Source organism: Micropterus salmoides, unplaced genomic scaffold, assembly GCF_014851395.1.
Source record: "Micropterus salmoides isolate LMB-PRFRI ecotype aquatic unplaced genomic scaffold, ASM1485139v1 Ms_hic_scaffold_16, whole genome shotgun sequence".
In the NCBI taxonomy this organism is placed as follows: Eukaryota; Metazoa; Chordata; class Actinopteri; order Centrarchiformes; family Centrarchidae; genus Micropterus; species Micropterus salmoides.
In genome coordinates this window covers 22,970,211-22,988,970 of record NW_024040707.1, presented here as the reverse complement: position 1 = coordinate 22,988,970, position 18,760 = coordinate 22,970,211, and the positions used below count along the sequence as shown (strand labels likewise).

General features: G+C 39.9%; 2 protein-coding genes across 2 annotated transcripts in view; one reads left to right on the top strand and one right to left on the bottom strand.

The window, feature by feature from the left end:
- The window catches only part of gnas (GNAS complex locus), a 43,787-nt gene extending 41,295 nt beyond the window's left edge, over nucleotides 1-2,492 (bottom strand). The window contains exon 1 of the mRNA XM_038722957.1: nucleotides 2,429-2,492. The gene's annotated coding sequence lies outside the window, so the exon portion shown is untranslated. The remainder of the gene's footprint in view (nucleotides 1-2,428) is intronic.
- si:dkey-11f4.7 (piezo-type mechanosensitive ion channel component 2) overlaps nucleotides 1-18,760 on the top strand; it is a 35,455-nt gene that overhangs the window by 3,137 nt on the left and 13,558 nt on the right. Inside the window, exons 3-31 of the mRNA XM_038721939.1 lie at nucleotides 1,150-1,251; nucleotides 1,806-1,972; nucleotides 2,065-2,278; nucleotides 2,407-2,620; nucleotides 3,561-3,728; nucleotides 4,326-4,437; nucleotides 4,829-4,922; nucleotides 5,095-5,249; nucleotides 7,218-7,484; nucleotides 8,212-8,320; nucleotides 8,602-8,723; nucleotides 9,210-9,269; nucleotides 10,245-10,393; nucleotides 10,554-10,718; nucleotides 11,022-11,063; nucleotides 11,258-11,290; nucleotides 11,562-11,671; nucleotides 11,971-12,146; nucleotides 12,521-12,697; nucleotides 12,862-13,023; nucleotides 13,207-13,407; nucleotides 13,517-13,721; nucleotides 14,002-14,103; nucleotides 14,222-14,387; nucleotides 15,961-16,204; nucleotides 16,346-16,442; nucleotides 16,814-16,973; nucleotides 18,133-18,222; nucleotides 18,364-18,452. Coding sequence (XP_038577867.1) covers nucleotides 1,150-1,251; nucleotides 1,806-1,972; nucleotides 2,065-2,278; nucleotides 2,407-2,620; nucleotides 3,561-3,728; nucleotides 4,326-4,437; nucleotides 4,829-4,922; nucleotides 5,095-5,249; nucleotides 7,218-7,484; nucleotides 8,212-8,320; nucleotides 8,602-8,723; nucleotides 9,210-9,269; nucleotides 10,245-10,393; nucleotides 10,554-10,718; nucleotides 11,022-11,063; nucleotides 11,258-11,290; nucleotides 11,562-11,671; nucleotides 11,971-12,146; nucleotides 12,521-12,697; nucleotides 12,862-13,023; nucleotides 13,207-13,407; nucleotides 13,517-13,721; nucleotides 14,002-14,103; nucleotides 14,222-14,387; nucleotides 15,961-16,204; nucleotides 16,346-16,442; nucleotides 16,814-16,973; nucleotides 18,133-18,222; nucleotides 18,364-18,452 — 4,152 coding nt within the window. The remainder of the gene's footprint in view (nucleotides 1-1,149; nucleotides 1,252-1,805; nucleotides 1,973-2,064; nucleotides 2,279-2,406; nucleotides 2,621-3,560; nucleotides 3,729-4,325; nucleotides 4,438-4,828; nucleotides 4,923-5,094; nucleotides 5,250-7,217; nucleotides 7,485-8,211; nucleotides 8,321-8,601; nucleotides 8,724-9,209; nucleotides 9,270-10,244; nucleotides 10,394-10,553; nucleotides 10,719-11,021; nucleotides 11,064-11,257; nucleotides 11,291-11,561; nucleotides 11,672-11,970; nucleotides 12,147-12,520; nucleotides 12,698-12,861; nucleotides 13,024-13,206; nucleotides 13,408-13,516; nucleotides 13,722-14,001; nucleotides 14,104-14,221; nucleotides 14,388-15,960; nucleotides 16,205-16,345; nucleotides 16,443-16,813; nucleotides 16,974-18,132; nucleotides 18,223-18,363; nucleotides 18,453-18,760) is intronic.

The following is an 18,760-nucleotide window of genomic DNA, read 5'->3' as shown; positions in this document are numbered from 1 at the left end:
AAAATTTAGGCTTAAACAATTTTGGTAGTTGTTTTAAAGGCAGTTTTAATTAAACACTTCTGGGTTGGGTTGCACCAGCTATTTGTGAATTCACGACTAAGTTTGTGCTTAGTCCTTCCTATGTTTTTAGTATCTACAAGTACAGGTGGGCGATGTAGTCCTAAAATAATATCACGATACTTCAGGGTATTTCTGCAGTTATGATTTTCTTGACGATATGACAAAATACTGAAAAATATTTTTGGTTTTGAGTAGCTGTGGAGCTTGCCTCGTGCTCAATCGGGTGTTGCTGCTTAAGGTGGTGAAACAGTTTGTTTGGCAGTTTGTGTTTGTTGTATCGCTCCCTTTTTGAAACTAATTCTTCCACCATGGAGCAATGTTACTTTTGCTTTCAGCAGTGCTATGCTTGTTGTTACAGTATATAAACGTTAGCATACTATGTGAGCATTTAGTACAGTCTCACTGAGCAACTAGCATGGCGGTATTCTTGTTAAATATATGTAAATATATACAGTGAATCTGCTACAGCTAATACACCTAATGTTGAATTAGGACTTCTTTCCATGCAGTCACCACGGCAAACGGCAAACGGCAGAGGCGCCAAATCACACAAAAAATGCAAATCTTACATAATGTTGGTTTAAAATACTAATTACAAAATATAAAGTGTCTAGGAGACAATATCCTACTGAAAAATGTATTTATGGGGTCCATCAATTCCTCTGTATGTGTGTGTGTGTGTGTGTGTGTGTGTGTGTGTACCATCAGATCTCAGCCAATCTCTTAAATGTTGTGATGGAGTTCCTCTCTAAGCAGATGAATACAGAGTAGTTTGTTTTATTTATCAAAGGTTATAATCTCCCTTAAGTCATTTAGACAGGAGAAACTTTGTTATGGAGTAAAATGGGAGTTTGCATAGGTTACTGCAACTACTGTTTTACAGCTGAAGATAAAACCCCAACCTTTACAGCTCATAGGATGTTCCTTTATATTATTTATATATTCACTATAAATAAACATTGTTAACCACTGACTACCTCTAGCTTAGTACATTGTCAAGATGCTCAGAATTTATCTAAGACAAGACTTTGAAATGAGTTTGTTCACTTTTATTTCCTTCTGCTTTCTGTCATTTGCTGCTCTATTCAGGTAAAACGGGTCAGTTCGTGCGGCTGATCATCTACACTAGTTTGACCTTCCTGACCCTGCAGTGCTTCATGCAGATCCCCTTTGCCTACATCCCTCCACATGGTAAAATCATACTTGTGTCAGTAGTCCTGTGAGCGGGCTTCAAAGAAATAGAATAATAGAACAGAAAAATGTAATCTGTAACAACTCTCTTTTGTCAATGAAACATGTAAAACTTTGATCCCAGCTTGATGCTTGTTTGTTTTTGAATTGTTCTTATTTACTTATTTATTTTACAGTCAGTGGCCACTGGGAAGATTTCCTCTACCACTTGGGCATTGTAAGGTATGTGAGCAAACTTGACATACATATTTTCAAGGAACCTAATGGTTATGCATGCATTTTATGTCAAATTACATCTTATTTACATTACTACTAACCATTTTAAATTGCAATCTATCTTTCAGAGAGTTCAGTTAATTTCAGCGCAGTATGCAAATCAACTTATTGAGGCTTGAAAGTTGTGAAAGTGCATCGCGCATATCTTTTATTTCGTTTTTTTTAATTGTCACTGCTATATTATATTGTATATGTATTACCAAGAATGTCTTGATTTTAATACCTTTCTGGTTTGAATAGAGAACAACGGAGATCAAACTTATGATGATACGTGTCTGTTTCCAGATTCAGCTCGGTTCACCCCGGGAATGTTGTGCGTCTCCTGGCCCCAGATGTAGGCCTCTTGTTCTCTTCCCTATTCGTACTGAGGCTGTGTAGAAAGCTTCTGCGCCCCGCGCCCCACATCAGTCTCCATGAAAACGGAATACCGCCGTCTGACCCTGAGGTAACCACGGACAAACTCATCAACTCTTATACCATCACATTATGTTAAGAATGCCCGATGATTTCAATCTAATTGTTCCATGGGTCTGGCAGGAAGTGGAAACCTCTGAAACAGAGTCGGAGGGAGAAAGTGACACAGAGGGCTCTTCGTTTGACAGCTCAGATGAGACTACGGTGCCGGTTCAGTCGGGTCCGCCCCAGTTTGTCCAGAAGCTGATAGTGTTTGCAGCCGGACTGAGGCTGCTGCTGTCAGCAATCATGAACACAGCAGGGAAAGTTGTGGTGACTCTACTGCTTGGGCTGGCAGGTACAATACAGCAGCCGGTGTGGGCCAGCTACAGGTATACTGTAGTTTTAAAATGTTGATCATTTTTAAATGGATCTTTTTTTCCCGTGGCTTTTTTCTCTTGTGTGTGTGTGCACGCATGTGTACAGGTATCATGCTGCCCTCCCTCACCTCAGGTGTGTATTTCGGGGTGTTTCTCGGCCTGGTATGGTGGTGGGTGTTCAGCCGCTCCATCAACCTGCTCATCTTTAGCTCCCTGTGTGTGATGATGGCCATCTTCAGCGGAGGACACCTGCTGGCTCTGTACCTCTACCAGCTGCCTCTGTCGCAGCAGCTTGTGCCACCAGACGATGTCTATGCCAGGTACAGAAGTGATTAAAAAGCAGTGTCAAGTCAAACTAGAGTTGAAATGTAGCGGGTCTTAGGGGAAAACAAAATAAATAAAAATTAAATAAAGTAATAAGCGGCCACTGACGGACTGACTGCAGAGAACCAACCAATGCTGAAGGACTACACAGCATTTAAAAAGATGCACGGCATCATCAGTTTCCAGGATAGAGCATGTACCATACAAACAAAACAAGACTGTTAAAGAAAAAGCTGCAACGGCGGCGTGATTGGTGGTAAGACTGTGCAGGTCTGAGATGTCTAGGAAGTCTAAAGAGGCAGCCGATTACACTAATATATTGGCTGATCTTGCACTTTCATTAAATATCAGGTATCAGCACTTAGATGTTGGTTTCAGGCTCATGCCACCCAGACACAAATAAAAATGATCAACTTCCGGTTTTTACCGAATGCAAGGACATTTCAATGCAAATGTCCTTGCAAAATCAGGTCATTAAGTCGATCAATGTAGAACTCTGCACCTTGCACAAAAACATTAGCCTAGTCTTTGGCTTGCACACTATGAATAATACGATTACATTTTTTTGTTTTCATTTGTTCTGGCTTTATCTTCAATTACCTCAAATGTGGAATTATTAATATTTAAATTCACTTTGCATCATTCCCTTTACCCGTTTGCATTTATATTATATCATACAGTATTGTATAGGATTGAATAGGGTGTGTAGCTGAACTTGAGCATGAAACTGTTTTGGCTTCCAACGGGAGGCATGTCAGAAAGTTTGACAACCACCACTGATCTAATGGCTTTATTGAAATTGTGTTTTACCCTCTTCCCAGTTGGTTTATCTCATTTTATCTCCTCAAAGTTTTACTATACACAAGCTCATATTTATTCTCTTTCCTTTTATTTTTCCATTCCATCCTGCCCTCCTTCCCATTTTACTTATCCCAGGTTGTTTGGGATGACAGGAGTGATCAGAACCAATAGTTCAGACCAGCACACTCTTAGTCTTCACCCACATGTCAGCTGGCCTGACTTCATCAACCCTTTGGTTCTACTACTGCTCTACTACACACTGGTGGCTCTACTGCACAAATGGGTCCACATCACGGAGGAGGTGTGTGTTTTGTGTGTGTATTCATGTGTGTGTCAGGGGAATTATGTTCAGAGGCAGAAGTTAGACATTGTATTTGTGTGACCTTGGTGCTTCACATGATATTTTATACGGGGTTCCACATACATTGGCTTGTTGCTACTCTACTGCTGCTACTATGATATCTGCCTCTTATATTATATTACCACTTGTGCTGCTGTGACTTGTGCAAACATTACTGGTACTAGTAGCACTACTACAGCTACAACTCCAACTTGTACCACGCTGCTACTGTACCATGAAACTGCAACCTCTGCTACAACTTCCTCTGCTGGGTTGCCACCTCAATGTGACAGGTTTTCCTTTTTTTATCCCATGAGTGTGTGGGGAGGAAACAGAGGCTAATTTCCACAGAGGCAAAGCTAACTACTGCTACTACTACCCCTGGGGCAACTGGAAATGTTATTGCTAATCTGCCATTGTGACTTTCACCGGTACTTCTGCTAGTGCTTCTATTGCTACCACTTCCACGCTCTAAACATGCAGGCACATACACTTCACACAGTATTAACTTACTTAGTACTACTCAATTATTAACTTACATGACAGGCTTTTAATAGCAGTTGTGCTTCTCAGGATGCTGTTGATGGTGAGGAGCCGATGAGTCCAGCAGAAAGTCCAGAGGCTCCTCCAAGCTTCTCCAGGGTCATCTACATCTCAGGAGATAAGCAGGAGGTAACCTACAAGCACAGGGAAATTGTTAATGTATTTTGTCACTGATCAGTATTCTGCTGTTGTGCTCATTGCTAATTGTTATAGATAATAGTACCAGTTAAAAATACTAAAATAAAATACAGGCATCATATTTTTACTGCTATTTCACTTCTAGTTAGCATTTCAAAATTGCCATCCTACAATTTGTCAAGGACATAGCCAACCTAACATGCCATCTGTTTTCAGCTTTTAAGCAGCACAGATGAAGAAACCTATCTACCTGATGAGGTAAGTCATTTTATTGATAAATATTGTATTTTTAAGATAAATTATGTTTTTGATTGACTGATAATAAGATGAGACATGTGAATACAGGTCTTAATGTACTGTATGATGTACTCTCTTTCCTCAGCCAGTTATTTTAATGTCGGGGAATTCCTGGCAAGACGTTCATCGAAGCTGTTACCCTCCACCACAGTATGACGGCAAAGACTCACCATCACATGGTAATCATTGCACTCAAACCTCTAAGTACATGACTTCAGCAACAAAAATAACTTCACTGATTTAATTAATTAGATTCTGTATGTTGTCCTGAAACTTCAGCAATACATACATTAAGTCCTTGTACCAGGGGTCTATTTACTAAACTCTTAACTTTTTTCTCCCTTGCACTAGAGAGAGCAGGCGAGGGAGACATGGAGGAAGAATGTGACGAGGATCTGAGGACTACAACTGAGGCTTCACCTTTGCCCTCAGGTCCGAGTGGCCTGGTCATCTTTGGACGGCTGGTGCAAAAACACAGCTATGTCAGCGCCCTTATCATCATGATGGTAAACTACACTAACATTGATTTATGAGGGTTTTGAGGCAGCCATGACTATTGCCATAATGGAGGTCAACAAGAAAGCAGAAATATTTGAAAACAAAAATTGTTCTGGTGTAGAGCAGGACAGCTCAGTAATGAAACAAGCAAAGCACTCATCATGTAGCTGATGACACACAAATGTACTTGACCGTCAGATCCACAGACCCTGGAATGCTGAGTTCACTTAACAACTGCCTTTGTGAAGTTAAAAAATGGATGTCAAATAATTTCCTCCAGCTGAACTCAGACAAAACAGAAATCCTGGTCATCGGGTCTCAACAGATGGCAAATCAAATACTGCCATCTGCTGGTTCCCTAGTAAATCACATTAAGCCTGTGGCAAAGAACCTTGGTGTTTGGTTTGATAGTAATTTAAATTTCGAGCAGCACACCACAAAGCTTGTTCAATCATGTTTTTATCAACTTAGAAATATAGCAAAAATTCGATCTATGTTAACTTTTAAGGACACCGAGACCATTTTACACGCCTTCATCTCATCACGCCTGGATTATTGCAACAGCCTTTTCAAAAATCTATTGATCGACTCCAGACTGTCCAGAACTCAGCTGCCAGGCTTTTAACCAGAACAAAGAAATATGACCACATTACTCCTATTTTAGCTTCATTACACTGGCTCCCAGTATGTTTTAGAATTGACTTTAAAATTTTATTGATCACTTTTAAAGCTCTTCATGGCCTCTCGCCTTATTATATTTCTGACCTTTTAGTCCCATACACACCAGCACGTACCTTGAGATCCTCGGGCAGAGGTCTGTTGTCTGTTCCAGAGTCTCGACTGAAAACTAAAGGGGACAGAGCGTTTGCTGTCAGGGACCCGAGGCTCTGGAACAGCCTGCCCGAGGAAATCAGGTCGGCTGAGTCAGTAAACTCTTTTAAGTCCCTTCTTAAAACATACTTTTATAGGAGAGCCTTTCCCGATCTTATTTGACTTTATTTTATCCCTTTTATTTTAGTGTATTTTACTAATTTTATATTTATCTTAAACGTGTATTTTAGTCTTTTCAATGTTTTCATGCTTTTATCTTGTATTGTTTTTGCATTATTGTCTCTTGGGTATTATTGTCTTTACACTTGTTAAAGCACTTTGTAACTTGTTTTTGAAAAGTGCTCTACAAATAAAGATTATTATTATTATTATTATTATCAGATAAAATAAAATAAGGACCGACCAAAGAGGTTTACAGATAAAAATAGAAAAATTGTTAAAAATAAAATAATATTGTAGCATTCAGTCAACTGTAAGTTAGATTTGTTTATGCATTTATGCAAATTCCTTCTCCTTATTGATTAATCTATTATTTTTCAATCATGTGATTATACAGGAAGGTTACTTGCTTTGTCTGACCAAAACCCAATAGTATAGTACTACTACCAGTAGTATAATATAAAAGAGAAAAGCAACATTGGGGAGCTGGAACCAGACAATGTTTGGCATTTTGATTGATAAGTGAATTTTTAAATCATTAAGTGATTATCATGAAAAATAAATAAAAACACGGTTTTGGTGGAGTAAAGGTTAACGTCAGCTATCTTGGCTAAGCAATCTAACGTTATGTTACCATTGTTAGTCAGTATGCTAATTAAGCACACTATGGTAGCATTCGCAAAGTTAACTTAGCTAACTTAACTATAACTTGGCAATGAACCTGATTATGAGCTAATTGTCCTTAAAATAATGTAACTTAATTGTGTGTTTTTTTTCTTGTTTGCTAACTTAGTTTAGTTAACTGTTAGATAACTAGCTGACATTTTCTAAACAAGACTTAAGTTACATTTGGCAAGAAATGTAAGAACTGGTGTTAGCCCGAATTTAAAGTCACTGGCAGAAAATTCAATAATACTGCAAAAACATAAGACAAATTGCTTCTGGCTGCAATAATGTATCATACATATCGAATATATGTATTTTAGGTGTGGAGTATCACCTACAACAACTGGCTGACTTTTGCCCTGCTGGTGTGGTCTTGTATAATTTGGATGATGCGAGATCGACGCCGCTACGCCATGATGTCCGCCCCCTTCCTGGCCATCTATGGCACCGTCCTGGTGGGGCTGGGCTTCCTAAGCGGGCTGCGCCTGAGCCGGGCCGAGCTGTACCCTGGCCTCCCCCCGGCTGTGATAGCGGACTTCGACCTCAATAGCTATCACCCTGCGCCCTGTGTCCACCTGGGAGCAAAGGTGAGGTGGGGTTTCGGGGTAAAAGGACAGCAAGTGACATGAAAAGACATTTTGTTGACCTAGGATGTTGAGTGTGAACTAAAAGTGTAAAAGTGTCCCTAAAACTTTCACAACACATCTCTCTTATCACATTAAATAAGCAACAAAAGTTTGTTGAAATTGTACAAAGAGTCTTATTATTAAATTATTATTAAATGTTAATAGTTAAACATGGCTAATATGCTTTAACGTGCCTGTGTGGTTGTCAAAAGAATTTGAGGGTTAAAAGGATGTGACAATTCAAAATCAACTACTGTACATGCAGCTGATGTGAGTAGCTCAGCTTTGATTTGCTAGTGTTATCATCCGAGCAACTTCAGTGTAAAGCCCATTTACTTTCTCATTGCTCATGTTGGCCCAGATAAGAACAGGGACAAAACATAAACACAGAAATCTCTCAATGACCAGGATTGCTCAAACTTTATCAGATAATAATGTGATCATGTAGGATCTCATTGCTTATAGTAACGAGCTGATTCAGAAAATAGATTTTCATGGTCTTTAAAGCAGGTACGACAGAAAGCACTACAGTTCCCCTTCAAAGCATTTAGGCTACTGAAATTGACCAGATCTTAACACGGCTGCCAGTCGTTTCAGATAAATTAATTCAGGTTAAACCACTCAAAACTGTAAAACTGTGCTTGTATACTACATGTTTTGTACTGATGACACACTGTGTGTGCTGCAGGTCTTCTACAGCTTCACCTTTTGGTTGATGTTTCGTCAGCAGCTAAAGGAGAGACAGGAGGAGCAGAGCTTAAAGGAGGAATCTCTAGATGAAGTCAAAGTCGTGCCACGTAATTTATTTTCAAATTGCTTCTATAAAGATTACAGCTATATACTGTGTTAGACAATAACATTTAGTTTGGAGTAATGGAAGACCTGATTACTCATGAAAACCACCCTGACATGCAGCCAGGCTGACTTCAGTTTGATGAGAAGTTAAAAATGTCTTTCAGCTCTCCCTCTATTCCCTTCTCTTCTTCTCATCCTATTCTCCTTTTGTATTTAATTTTGTATCTGACTTTCCTGGCCCTTCTCCTCTTCGTTCTTCTGTTCTCGGTTTCCTCCATATAAGCGGAGGAAAGTCAGTCATCACCTCTGGTAGCGATGCTGATCTCAGGAGTGAAAGGGATGCTGGTGAAATACTGGATCCTCTTCTGCTGCTCCATGTTCTTTGTAATCAGCTTCTCTGGAAAGGTATCTTTTGACAGACTTAAAAGCTAAACTAAGTCCCATTTATGACACGTTTCTAATCAAACTTTCCGAATGCTGCCACTTCATCACAGAAGTAATGAGGTCTTGATATAAAGTTGGGAAACTACAGTGTAATAGAAATGGCATTATAAGCTGCATACATGAATTATAATGTAGAGGGCTTTATGGCAGACGTGTAATTTGTTTTGATAATCTTTCCCCATAATTTACACCATTTTATCTTCTTCTGCTGCTCCATGTGGAACAGCTGTAGTGACCAAAGTTTCCCACAGTGATAATTAAAAAGATTTAAATGCCAGTCCCCATTCCACTTCATACAATATGATAAAAATACACTCTATCATCTACGGTAGATTAGGTAAGCGATAAAGAAATAAAAGGTAATCACAAAAATAAGTACATGAACAAAAAATAATAATATCTGCATTCAGTCTCAGGACTTATCATGACCATGTTTTCCCTGCTTAGGTGGTCGTCTACAAGATCCTCTACATCGTCCTCTTCCTCTTCTGTGTTGTCCTCTACCAGGTTAGTGTTTTTAGTGATCTGGCTTGTAATAGACAGCCAACATTTAGGCTTGTCTTTTGAAGTAGGACATTAGTTATTTAGCTTCTACAGTGAAGCGGTAACTTATATGACACCCCGCATGTTAGTCCTTGGTATAAAAAATCAACTGTTATGGATACATTTATTCTCTGACTATGTACTTCCTGTAGTACATGAGTGTAGTACTGAGTAGGTGATGGATGGATATTTAATAGAGATTGCATGGGTGGAGATCATAAGTGGAGAGAAAACCTGCTTTAATAGTTGAGACATGGTTGCATAACACACAAAGCCACTATAGTTTCAGGGTCATCTTACACTGTAATGTGTTGACTCCTAAAATATCCTCAATGAATCATTAAGTTGTTGTTTGAACATAGAAACATTCAGAGTGGGTCCAGCTCTTACATAAACTATGGAAATGCACACACAAACAGACAATGTACCGTTCATCAAGATTATTTGACAGGTAAAAGTATTGATTGTGACACATAAACACATTTTACAATTTTTGCTGCTGTTTTCCTGTATTTTCTCCCCCATCTTATGTTTCTGCTGACCGTTTAGAAACACAGTAGGCACTTACAGGAAGGTCTAATGGCTGAGGAGGTGACGTAAGACCAGACAACACCATTTGTCTGTTCGGATAACATCAGCAATGCCCTGGTATTTTACATACTGGAGTGTGTGATGAAAAGAATATAGGCAACACTGTTATTACCGATGTTTAGATGTAACTTACCTGCTTGTTTGCTAGATACAGAACAAACAAACAAACAAACTGTGTTTTAGTCTTTTGTCTCATTACTGGAGGTTAAACTCATGAGCCGTGTTCCTGTTGAGTAACCCTGACAGTAGAATAAGTTGGGGAAATTTCATAAGGCCAGTAATGACGTTAAGATCTGTAGCTGCAAAGGAAAAGTCCTGCATCACTCTGTGTGTTTCCTCTCACCTCAGATCCGTTACGACGTGTGGCGTCGGCTCCTGAAGACGTTCTGGGCGGTGGTGGTCGGTTACTCCATGGTGGTGTTGATAGCCATCTACATGTACCAGTTCAGAAGTGTGTCTGGGCTGTTCAGACAGATCATGGGCATGTCGGAGGAAGGGTGGGTTTCTGTTTCATATTGGCCTATTTGTTTATGATTCTGTTTTTAGTTTTAAAAATTCAGACATTGTGTTGTTTGATGGTGAATTTTGCCAGAACCATACAGCAGACTTGAACCTGCTCATTAGTTATCATATCATTACACCTGTCTGACTTTTCAGTCTTCGTGACCTGGGTTTGGAACGGTACGACACAGTGGAGCTGTTTGCACGTATCCTGCTTCCTGCTGCATTCCTATTGGCTTGTATCCTCCAGCTGCACTACTTCAACTCTGACTTCCTGACTCTCACTGACCTCGACAACGTACCTGTCAGACAGGCTTCCAGGTGAGGCGGCGGAATATGTGCAGGCAGGGAAAGAATATCCTACTCAGACAAAATATAAATATACTATACTAGCAAGTCAAGAAAAAGTACAAAAGCACTACAAAAGACTAGTGCAGCCAGTGTGTCAAATTGTCTATTGATGATTATGTAAATGAAAGCATATTTACATTTGGAAGTGCCATTTTTCTTGTAAGCACTTACTGTTATTTCTCTATGTGTTTTATGTAAGTTCTGGTTGACTGCTAAACATATTGTATGTCTCTGTTTGTCTCATTTGTCTAATCCATCCTTCTCTCCACCCAGAGAGGAAGAGCTCAGGAGTTCAGTCAATGTGATATCTGAGACGTAAGAGCAGCGTTTATTCCTCTATAAATGTTTTGTTTGACCCATCACAATTAACTGTATCTCACAACATTAATTTATTGCCTGAAGATGTAATCAGTGGTTGAACCAGAAAGAGCTGTATTGCCTCACAGTAACAGAAATATCAGTAATACTCACTGTAATGTTCACACAACTGTCTCTAATTGAATCCCCAGCATTAAAGAAAACCTTGACAAGTTACAGAAAAGGTAAGGCTGCTGTTGGACTCTTGATGTTTGCTGTTTAGTCTAACGGAGCAGCATTTGTGTCTACCGTACATACTGTATTATGCTTATATGGAATATATTTGGAATATATTTAATATTCATCATTCCAATCATTCCCTGTGGCAACTCATGTGTGGATACATGTCCTGTAAAACTGCTCCTGAACCCGACACGGAACTCCCACCTACTCTTTTGTAAGTTTCTTTGAGTAAGGATTTCAAAACATTTTAAAGTATTTCCTGTTGTCCCCCAGGCTTGTGAAAGAGCAAATGGGAAATGGGAAAAGTCAGGAGACTCTGGGCAGCATCCGACTACAAACCTCCTCAGAGAAAGGAGATGAGGAGCTGGAGGCAACAGAAGAGGGTAAATACAACTCAAGCCCTAACCCTAACCCAGAATGGCTCTTCAGTCTCCTTTAGTTGGGTTACTTATTGATAGATGTGATCTCTGTTCAATGATTTATGTTATTGATTCCTGCTTCTTTACAAAATCTTCCATTTTTGTGTTTTCCTATTCAGTTTCACAGAGCTCGCAATGTATCATATTTCATTGTCATTGTTTCGCCATGAATTGCTGTGAGGGTTGTATGAGAGCTGTAGCAGTGAGATGATGTTCAAGTGATGTCTGATGTCCTTTCCCTAACCCTCACCTCCTCCTCTCAGAGTCTGTCCACGGCAGTCGTGAAGATAAGTGGGCTATAATTGTGGACCGGGCGAGCCTGCTGCTCATTCAGGCTCTGTTAGGACTCCAGAGGCTCCAGGAGCAGAGCTGGAGACTGCTGGAGCTCCACAGTGTCAAAATTGTGTCCTCTGGCATCATCTGGGTGTCACTGCAAGAGGTGGGATTTTTGATCTGTGCACGTGTGTGTGTGTGTGTGTGTGTGTGTGTGTGTGTGTGTGTGTGTGTGTGTGTGTGTGCATTGGAGGGGAGGCGGGTGAAAATGTGGATACAAGTTGTCAAACATATCAAGAACAATCCCCTGATATTGATGTAATCCGTGCTGGTTAAATGGTTAAAAAAATCTTTCTCTTCATCTACACATTTTCTCCAAGATAAAATTGACCAATAAAAAGGTCTTTAATAACTGTGTTGAGGTCTTATTCTGTGGAAAGAATTATTATAACCACTAGTTATTTTGCTCAGATCAAATGTGGTGTTTTACCACATACCTCAGGGAAGAAAAGCTAAATTTTGTGATTTCCCCTTTCAAAGGTTTCTCTGATGAACTTGCTCTTCCTGGTTCTGTGGGTGTTTGCGCTCCCGTTCCCACGGTTACGACCTTTGGCATCCAGCATCTCTGCTGTGTGGGCGTGTGTCATGGTGGTGTGCAAGATGTTTTACCAGCTCAAAGTCATCAAACCCCTCGATTACTCCTCCAACTGCACAGCTGTGAGGAGATTTTAACTAACCTATAACCATTTATTTCCCATTGGATGTACAAACAATAAAAGTGTCATCTGATCCAGGCACCATCTTTCACATTTAGACACAAGCATTTGTTGAAAATGACACACATAACACACCTTCCTACTTCTTTGTCGGTTGTATCACAGGTGCTGTTACTGTCCAACAGCTCTGGCCTGGATGATGGCCAGCTGAGGGGGAACATGATGGAGCTGCTAAGGAGGTCTGTTCTCTACATCGAGCCTGTAGACCCCGTCTACTGGTGTGGAGCGCTTCGTAAATGTGAGGGCAGGATCCTCCCCTGTCTCAGGGTACGGTGATGCACCTGCCCAAGTCTAGAAAACTGATATCATTGACATTTCTTTTAAATCACACAAAACATTGTATTTCATTCCATTAATATCAAGTACACTCAACCACGTTTAGATCTAATACACTCAACTATACATTTATTGAGGTTAAACTTGGATTATAAAGTGTGTTCTGTGTTGTAGAACCATCTGATGGTGCTGGGGCTGCTGGTGTTTGAGGCGACGGTCCATCGGCACCAGCTCTACTTCCGCCTCCATTACGACCTGAAGGCCCCTCCCTTCAGCATCATCTTCCAGGGCATCACGAGGCAACACCTGGATCACGGCATCCTGCCCTGCATCAAGTACTTCATCAACTTCTTCTTCTACAAATTTGGACTGGAGGTACAGGGGCTGAAGTGCATCTGTTCATGTGTATCTGAACTCAGATACACATGAATGTCAGATACTCAACATATCTGACACCCGTAACATGCTCACGCTTCTTCCTCAGATCAGTTTAATCGTGGCAGTCAACGTGATTGGTCAGAGGATGGATTTCTATGCCTTGCTCCATTCCTGCGCCTTAATGGCTGTCCTGTTACGGCGCCGCAGGAAGGCTATCGGGGAGGTGTGGCCTAAATACTGCTGCTTTACTGCAGGGATCATGGTGCTGCAGTACCTGCTCTGCATTGGCATCCCTCCTGCTCTCTGTGTTGGTATGGACTTTTTTATAATCTGTGATATTTTTGTATTAATAAAGTTTTGATAAAAGTATGTATAATGCACAAAGTAATGCATTTTTATTGGACATCTATTTTGTTCCTATACATGTTAATGTATAGGAATGTATAATAATGTATAATGTCAGAAAATATTGAGAATGCCCATTAAAATATCCCAAAGTCCAAGGGAAAATTTTCAAATTGCTTGCTTGCTAAGGGTAGGTAGTGCTGCATATCTTGCATGCTGTTCTAATTTATCCCATTTTCTCATCAGATTATCCCTGGAGAACTGCAGTTCAACCTTTGACCTCTAATATTATTAAGTGGTTTTACCTGCCTGACTTCGCCATGAAACCCAATCCTTCATTCATATTCTGTGAGTTTAGCTTTACTTCACTTCTTCTCGTCTATTCTCTTCTCTTCTGACTTTGAACCTATTCCTCGTGTGTAATTCCTCATGTCAGATTTTAATCCCTCTCCCCTGCTCTCTGCAGATGACCACCTCCTGTTGCTCTGCTCGTCTCTGCAGTGGCAGGTGTTTGAGGAGGAGAACCGAGTGGCGGTGCGACTGTTGGCTGGAGACAATGTTGAGATCAGCCGTAGCCTTGATCCTTGTTCCTTCAACCAGTTCATACCTGTCAATAACTTCCTTCACTGCAGGTCAGACATATCAACCTGGCTCTTAAGGTCTTTTTTATTTTGTTTTCTCATCTTCTACGTTTGCCCTGCGATGGACTGGTGACCTGTCCAGGGTCCAGGGCCGCCCGATGTAAGCTGGGATTGGCTCCAACCCCCCGCGACCCTGTACGCAGGATAAGCTGTAGACGATGGATGGATGGATGGATCTTCTACGTTTTATATATATATATTTAATATAATCATAATCCATCTTAGTTAATCTCTTCACAGCTTTCTGCTCTGAAGGTTAAACTAGGTGCAAAATTGGGAATCCTTTATGTTGGTTTTGTGGTCATTTTGGAGCATTAAGGGGTTGAGCTAACTCATTAATTTATGTGTTGTCAAACTCATAAAAGCTGTTCTGGTAAACTGAAACTGCTGGATAAGCACTCATGGACATCTCCCATTTCCATGATAGACTGGTGCCTTTGTTTATGGGTTTTATTTCACTTTCTGCTGCCTTCATCAGATTTGCCATCTCGTTGTTGACCGAATAGATTTGACTGAAAACTAAATTTGGCATCAATCATGGACAGTGCATTGAAAAGAAAGAAGTGTTGTTGTAAGAGAGAAACAATTTCATTGGCGTTTGAAGTTAGTATTAAGTGGGACAGTGGATTGTATTTCATCAGTAAATGTCACTGATCATCACTTTAGGTGTCATTGATGAATGGCATATGGTGTTTTACAATTTTTCTTACTGTAATGAATAAACAACAATCATAATTAATGCTGAAGCCATTAGGCAGTTAAATGACTGGAAATTGACATTTATCAAGCAAAAAAATTACTTTTGTTGTTTGTTTATGTTTGTTTTTTCAATTTGAATACCTTTCAGTTTTTGATTGTTTTTGTGTTTTTGTGCTGCAGTTTTTGTTATATTTTATTGGCTTATCAAAAAATCCGTTAATTGCAAAATAAATAGTTTTATTGATAACAAAAATAAGCATTAGATGTATTTATAGCCTATAACAACACATAAATGAAAACAAAAAGAAAATCAACAATTCTCAATATTCTTTAGTTTTAAATTCTTGACATTGACATTAGGCTGTCAGTGTCAGTGTCAGTAGGTTTGCCCAGCTTGGCATAAGTACTGGAAACAGAAGGAAACAGCTAGCATGGCTTGGCAAACCACAGTAGTTTGTGGTTTGGTCCCAAAATGTGAAACTAATCCTTTCAGTTAAATTCTGCAATTGTCAGTGTTTTACTAGAGTACTTTAAAATATAGTACAGACATTTTAACAGACATATTTTAAATATTTATGACACTGGTATCTCATGTAGCTGAAAAGATCTGATAATAAAACTGAGCTGCAAGTTTACAGCATTTCCTTTTTTCCCTTTATCAAAAACCTACATCGCTTTTTTTCTGTAAATGCAGAGAAAGATGCAAAGAATCCTAGGCGTGATGATTGGAAGCTGTAAAATCTCCGGTTCTCTCATATTTTTACAGTAATACATGAAATTACTCTTCACCGTATTCATCTGTTCTGGCAGTATGTTTTTTTGTATGTTGCTCTTTCTCTGCAGTGAATGTCTTTCTGGTCCTCAGGTGCTACCTCGACATGGTGAAGGTGTTTGTGTTCAGCTATTTCTTCTGGTTGGTGCTTTGCCTCATCTTCATCACCGGCACCACACGGATCAACATCTTCTGTCTGGGCTACTTAGTGGCCTGTTTCTACTTCATGTTGTTTGGCGGCAGCGTGTTGATGCAGCCTGTCAGATACATCCTGCGACTGTGGGACTGGCTCATCGGATACACCTGCTTCGTGATCGCCATGAAGAACCTGCTGTCTGTGGGTTACCACACAGCAAAGACATTCAGTATTAGCACAAAATCATTTGAGACAGCTACCAGTTCATTACTTTGCTTTTTTAGCAGGCTCTTTAACATCAATTAAGCCTCTCTCTGACATTCTTGTATTTTTTGTGATCAGCTTGGTTCTTGTGCCTACCTGGACAGTCTGTTGAAGAACAGCTGCTGGTTAATTCAAGCCTTCAGCATGTTCTGCACCATCAAAGGTTACGACATCCGTAAGTATCTGTAACAGATGATAATAAATCTTTGTATACAATGTGTGTGTGTGCGTGTGTGTTAGAGAGGAAAATAAAAAGAATTATTGAACTTATAAGATTTATCATACATAAAAAAACATTTGTTGTACTAAACATGTTACACAAGCTTGCAATATTCAGTAAATATTCCTTTTTAATTTGAACAAAACTCCTATTGAGGTTAAAATGTCAGTTCACATTTAGTTGGTATTTATTGAAAATAAGCTTAGTCAATTCATGTTAGACTAAAGTCAGTCTAATGGGAAATAGTAAATGGTAACTTTGACATAAAAAAAGTCACCATTGAATTGTTCAAAGAGAGTACAACATATCTATCCTGTGTGTTTCAGCTGATCCTAACGATGAGTGTGAGCTGCCGGAGGGTGAGGCCGGCATCGTCTGGGATGCGATCTGTTTCACTGTCCTCCTGGCACAGAGGAGGGTCTTCCTCAGCTACTACTTCCTCTACGTGGTGTCTGACCTCAAGTCTTCTAAGATACTGGCCTCCAGGTGTGTTCTCCACACATAGTTAACAACTACCTGAAACTTACTGGATAAATTAAACCCAACCTAGTTTGTCTGTATTCGGTTCATAAGGGTTCATAAATGTTTAATGTTACAGATTTTGTCATGTGAAACTCTTCTGAACAGATAATTAAATGTGTATAAAATATGAAAACATAAATAAAACCATAGGCTATATACAGTTATATATATATATATATATACAAAGGCTATACAGACACGTTTACAGCCAGAACATTTTGCTGTGCACTTTTTGAATGTGCATGTGCGGTGAATGTAAACAGCAGTAACAAGATGATAAAATTGTTTCATCTCCACATAAACTACTGACATTTAGGAAACTGAGTCCATCTTGACTGTGTTTGAGCACTGAGCATCATCGATGTAAAACACAGAGTGCCTCCTCTCATCTTGCCGGAGTCTTGGGCTGACAGCTCGGAGCACGGACCACTCGCCGAGTGCTTGTTCCATAATGTAGATAAGCAGGTCCCTGTAAAGATTTGGGCACAACAGTCTCTGATTTCCGTTGCTTGGCCAACAAGAGTACCATTTTGTCCAGACCGGACCTTTAGGAGCAGAAGTAAGTCCAAGCTGGGCCAAAATGGCTCCTATCCCGGCTCCCTTTCCTCTTCTTTGAGCAATCACCACACCCGCCGTGGCGCCTGGTCCAATTGATCGGGCCGGGTGGATCATGGTCCGCAGCTCTTTAATCCAAAAACCCCATTTTCCTTTTCTAGTGTATTTCTGTCAGAGGTAATACGTGTTTCAGCAATTAAGCTGGAAACAAAAGTACCTTTCCAGGAAACATCTTGAAAATGAGGAAACTATTCGGAAATAATGGACCTGTAAAGTAAAGCATTACTCCTTTTGTGGGTTTTTTTGGTTTAAATTTTTATTTTAACATTTGTGCTCAGTGGCTGTAGCTGACACCCGGGTATTATTTGGCAGTGTTTGTGAATCTAGTGTCTAGTTTAGGAAGATGGGTTACATTACTAAGTTCAGTTTTGTTTTGAGATCCTAAACAAACCGCGTTTTACGGAGCACCAGACAGGAAGAATAGTACAAACACACACAGCAGTGATAAAATGAGCACCAACAACAATTAAAGTGATACTCTTTTCCTGTCCCCCTCTCTACCTCTAAGGGGCGCTGAGCTGTTTGAGGCAAAAGTAAAGAAGCTGATTGCAGCCAGACTGGAGATGGAGAAGAAGTCTGTAGAGACACTGAAGAAACAGTAAGAAACATTAAACAGTGTAGAGGCAGCATTTACAGCATTTCAACTCAGCTGTTTTGATCCAGCTGACCCCTCTCAATCTCCCATTTATCCTCTCGAAAAAAGTAAACGATAAGCCGTTAACTTGCTCTCTTCCTGTAGGATGGAGAAGATCAAATCTAAACAGAAGAGCCGGCCTGCAGCAGCAGACAAACCGGCTGTTCCTGCTGATCAAGAGCAGGTGACACTGGGTAACAAGTGAATCTATTTTCTAAAACCTGTACAGCATGATCAGACATGGCATGGCATAATCAATCAATAAATAAATAGTAAAAATGTTTATCAAATTTCTATCAAGTTTCTGTTTTGTGGCAGGAGAGATATACCATCCCATATTTAGTAAAGAAATCTCTTCTTAAAACTCCAATTCTTATCCCGTTGAGCTAAATTCAGACACATAATTTTAATGTTTGTTTTTATGATGAAAGATAATTTTGGGTTTTCCACAGAGATCGATGCTTATTATTAGTATTAGATTAGGGAAATTCAACAACATTCA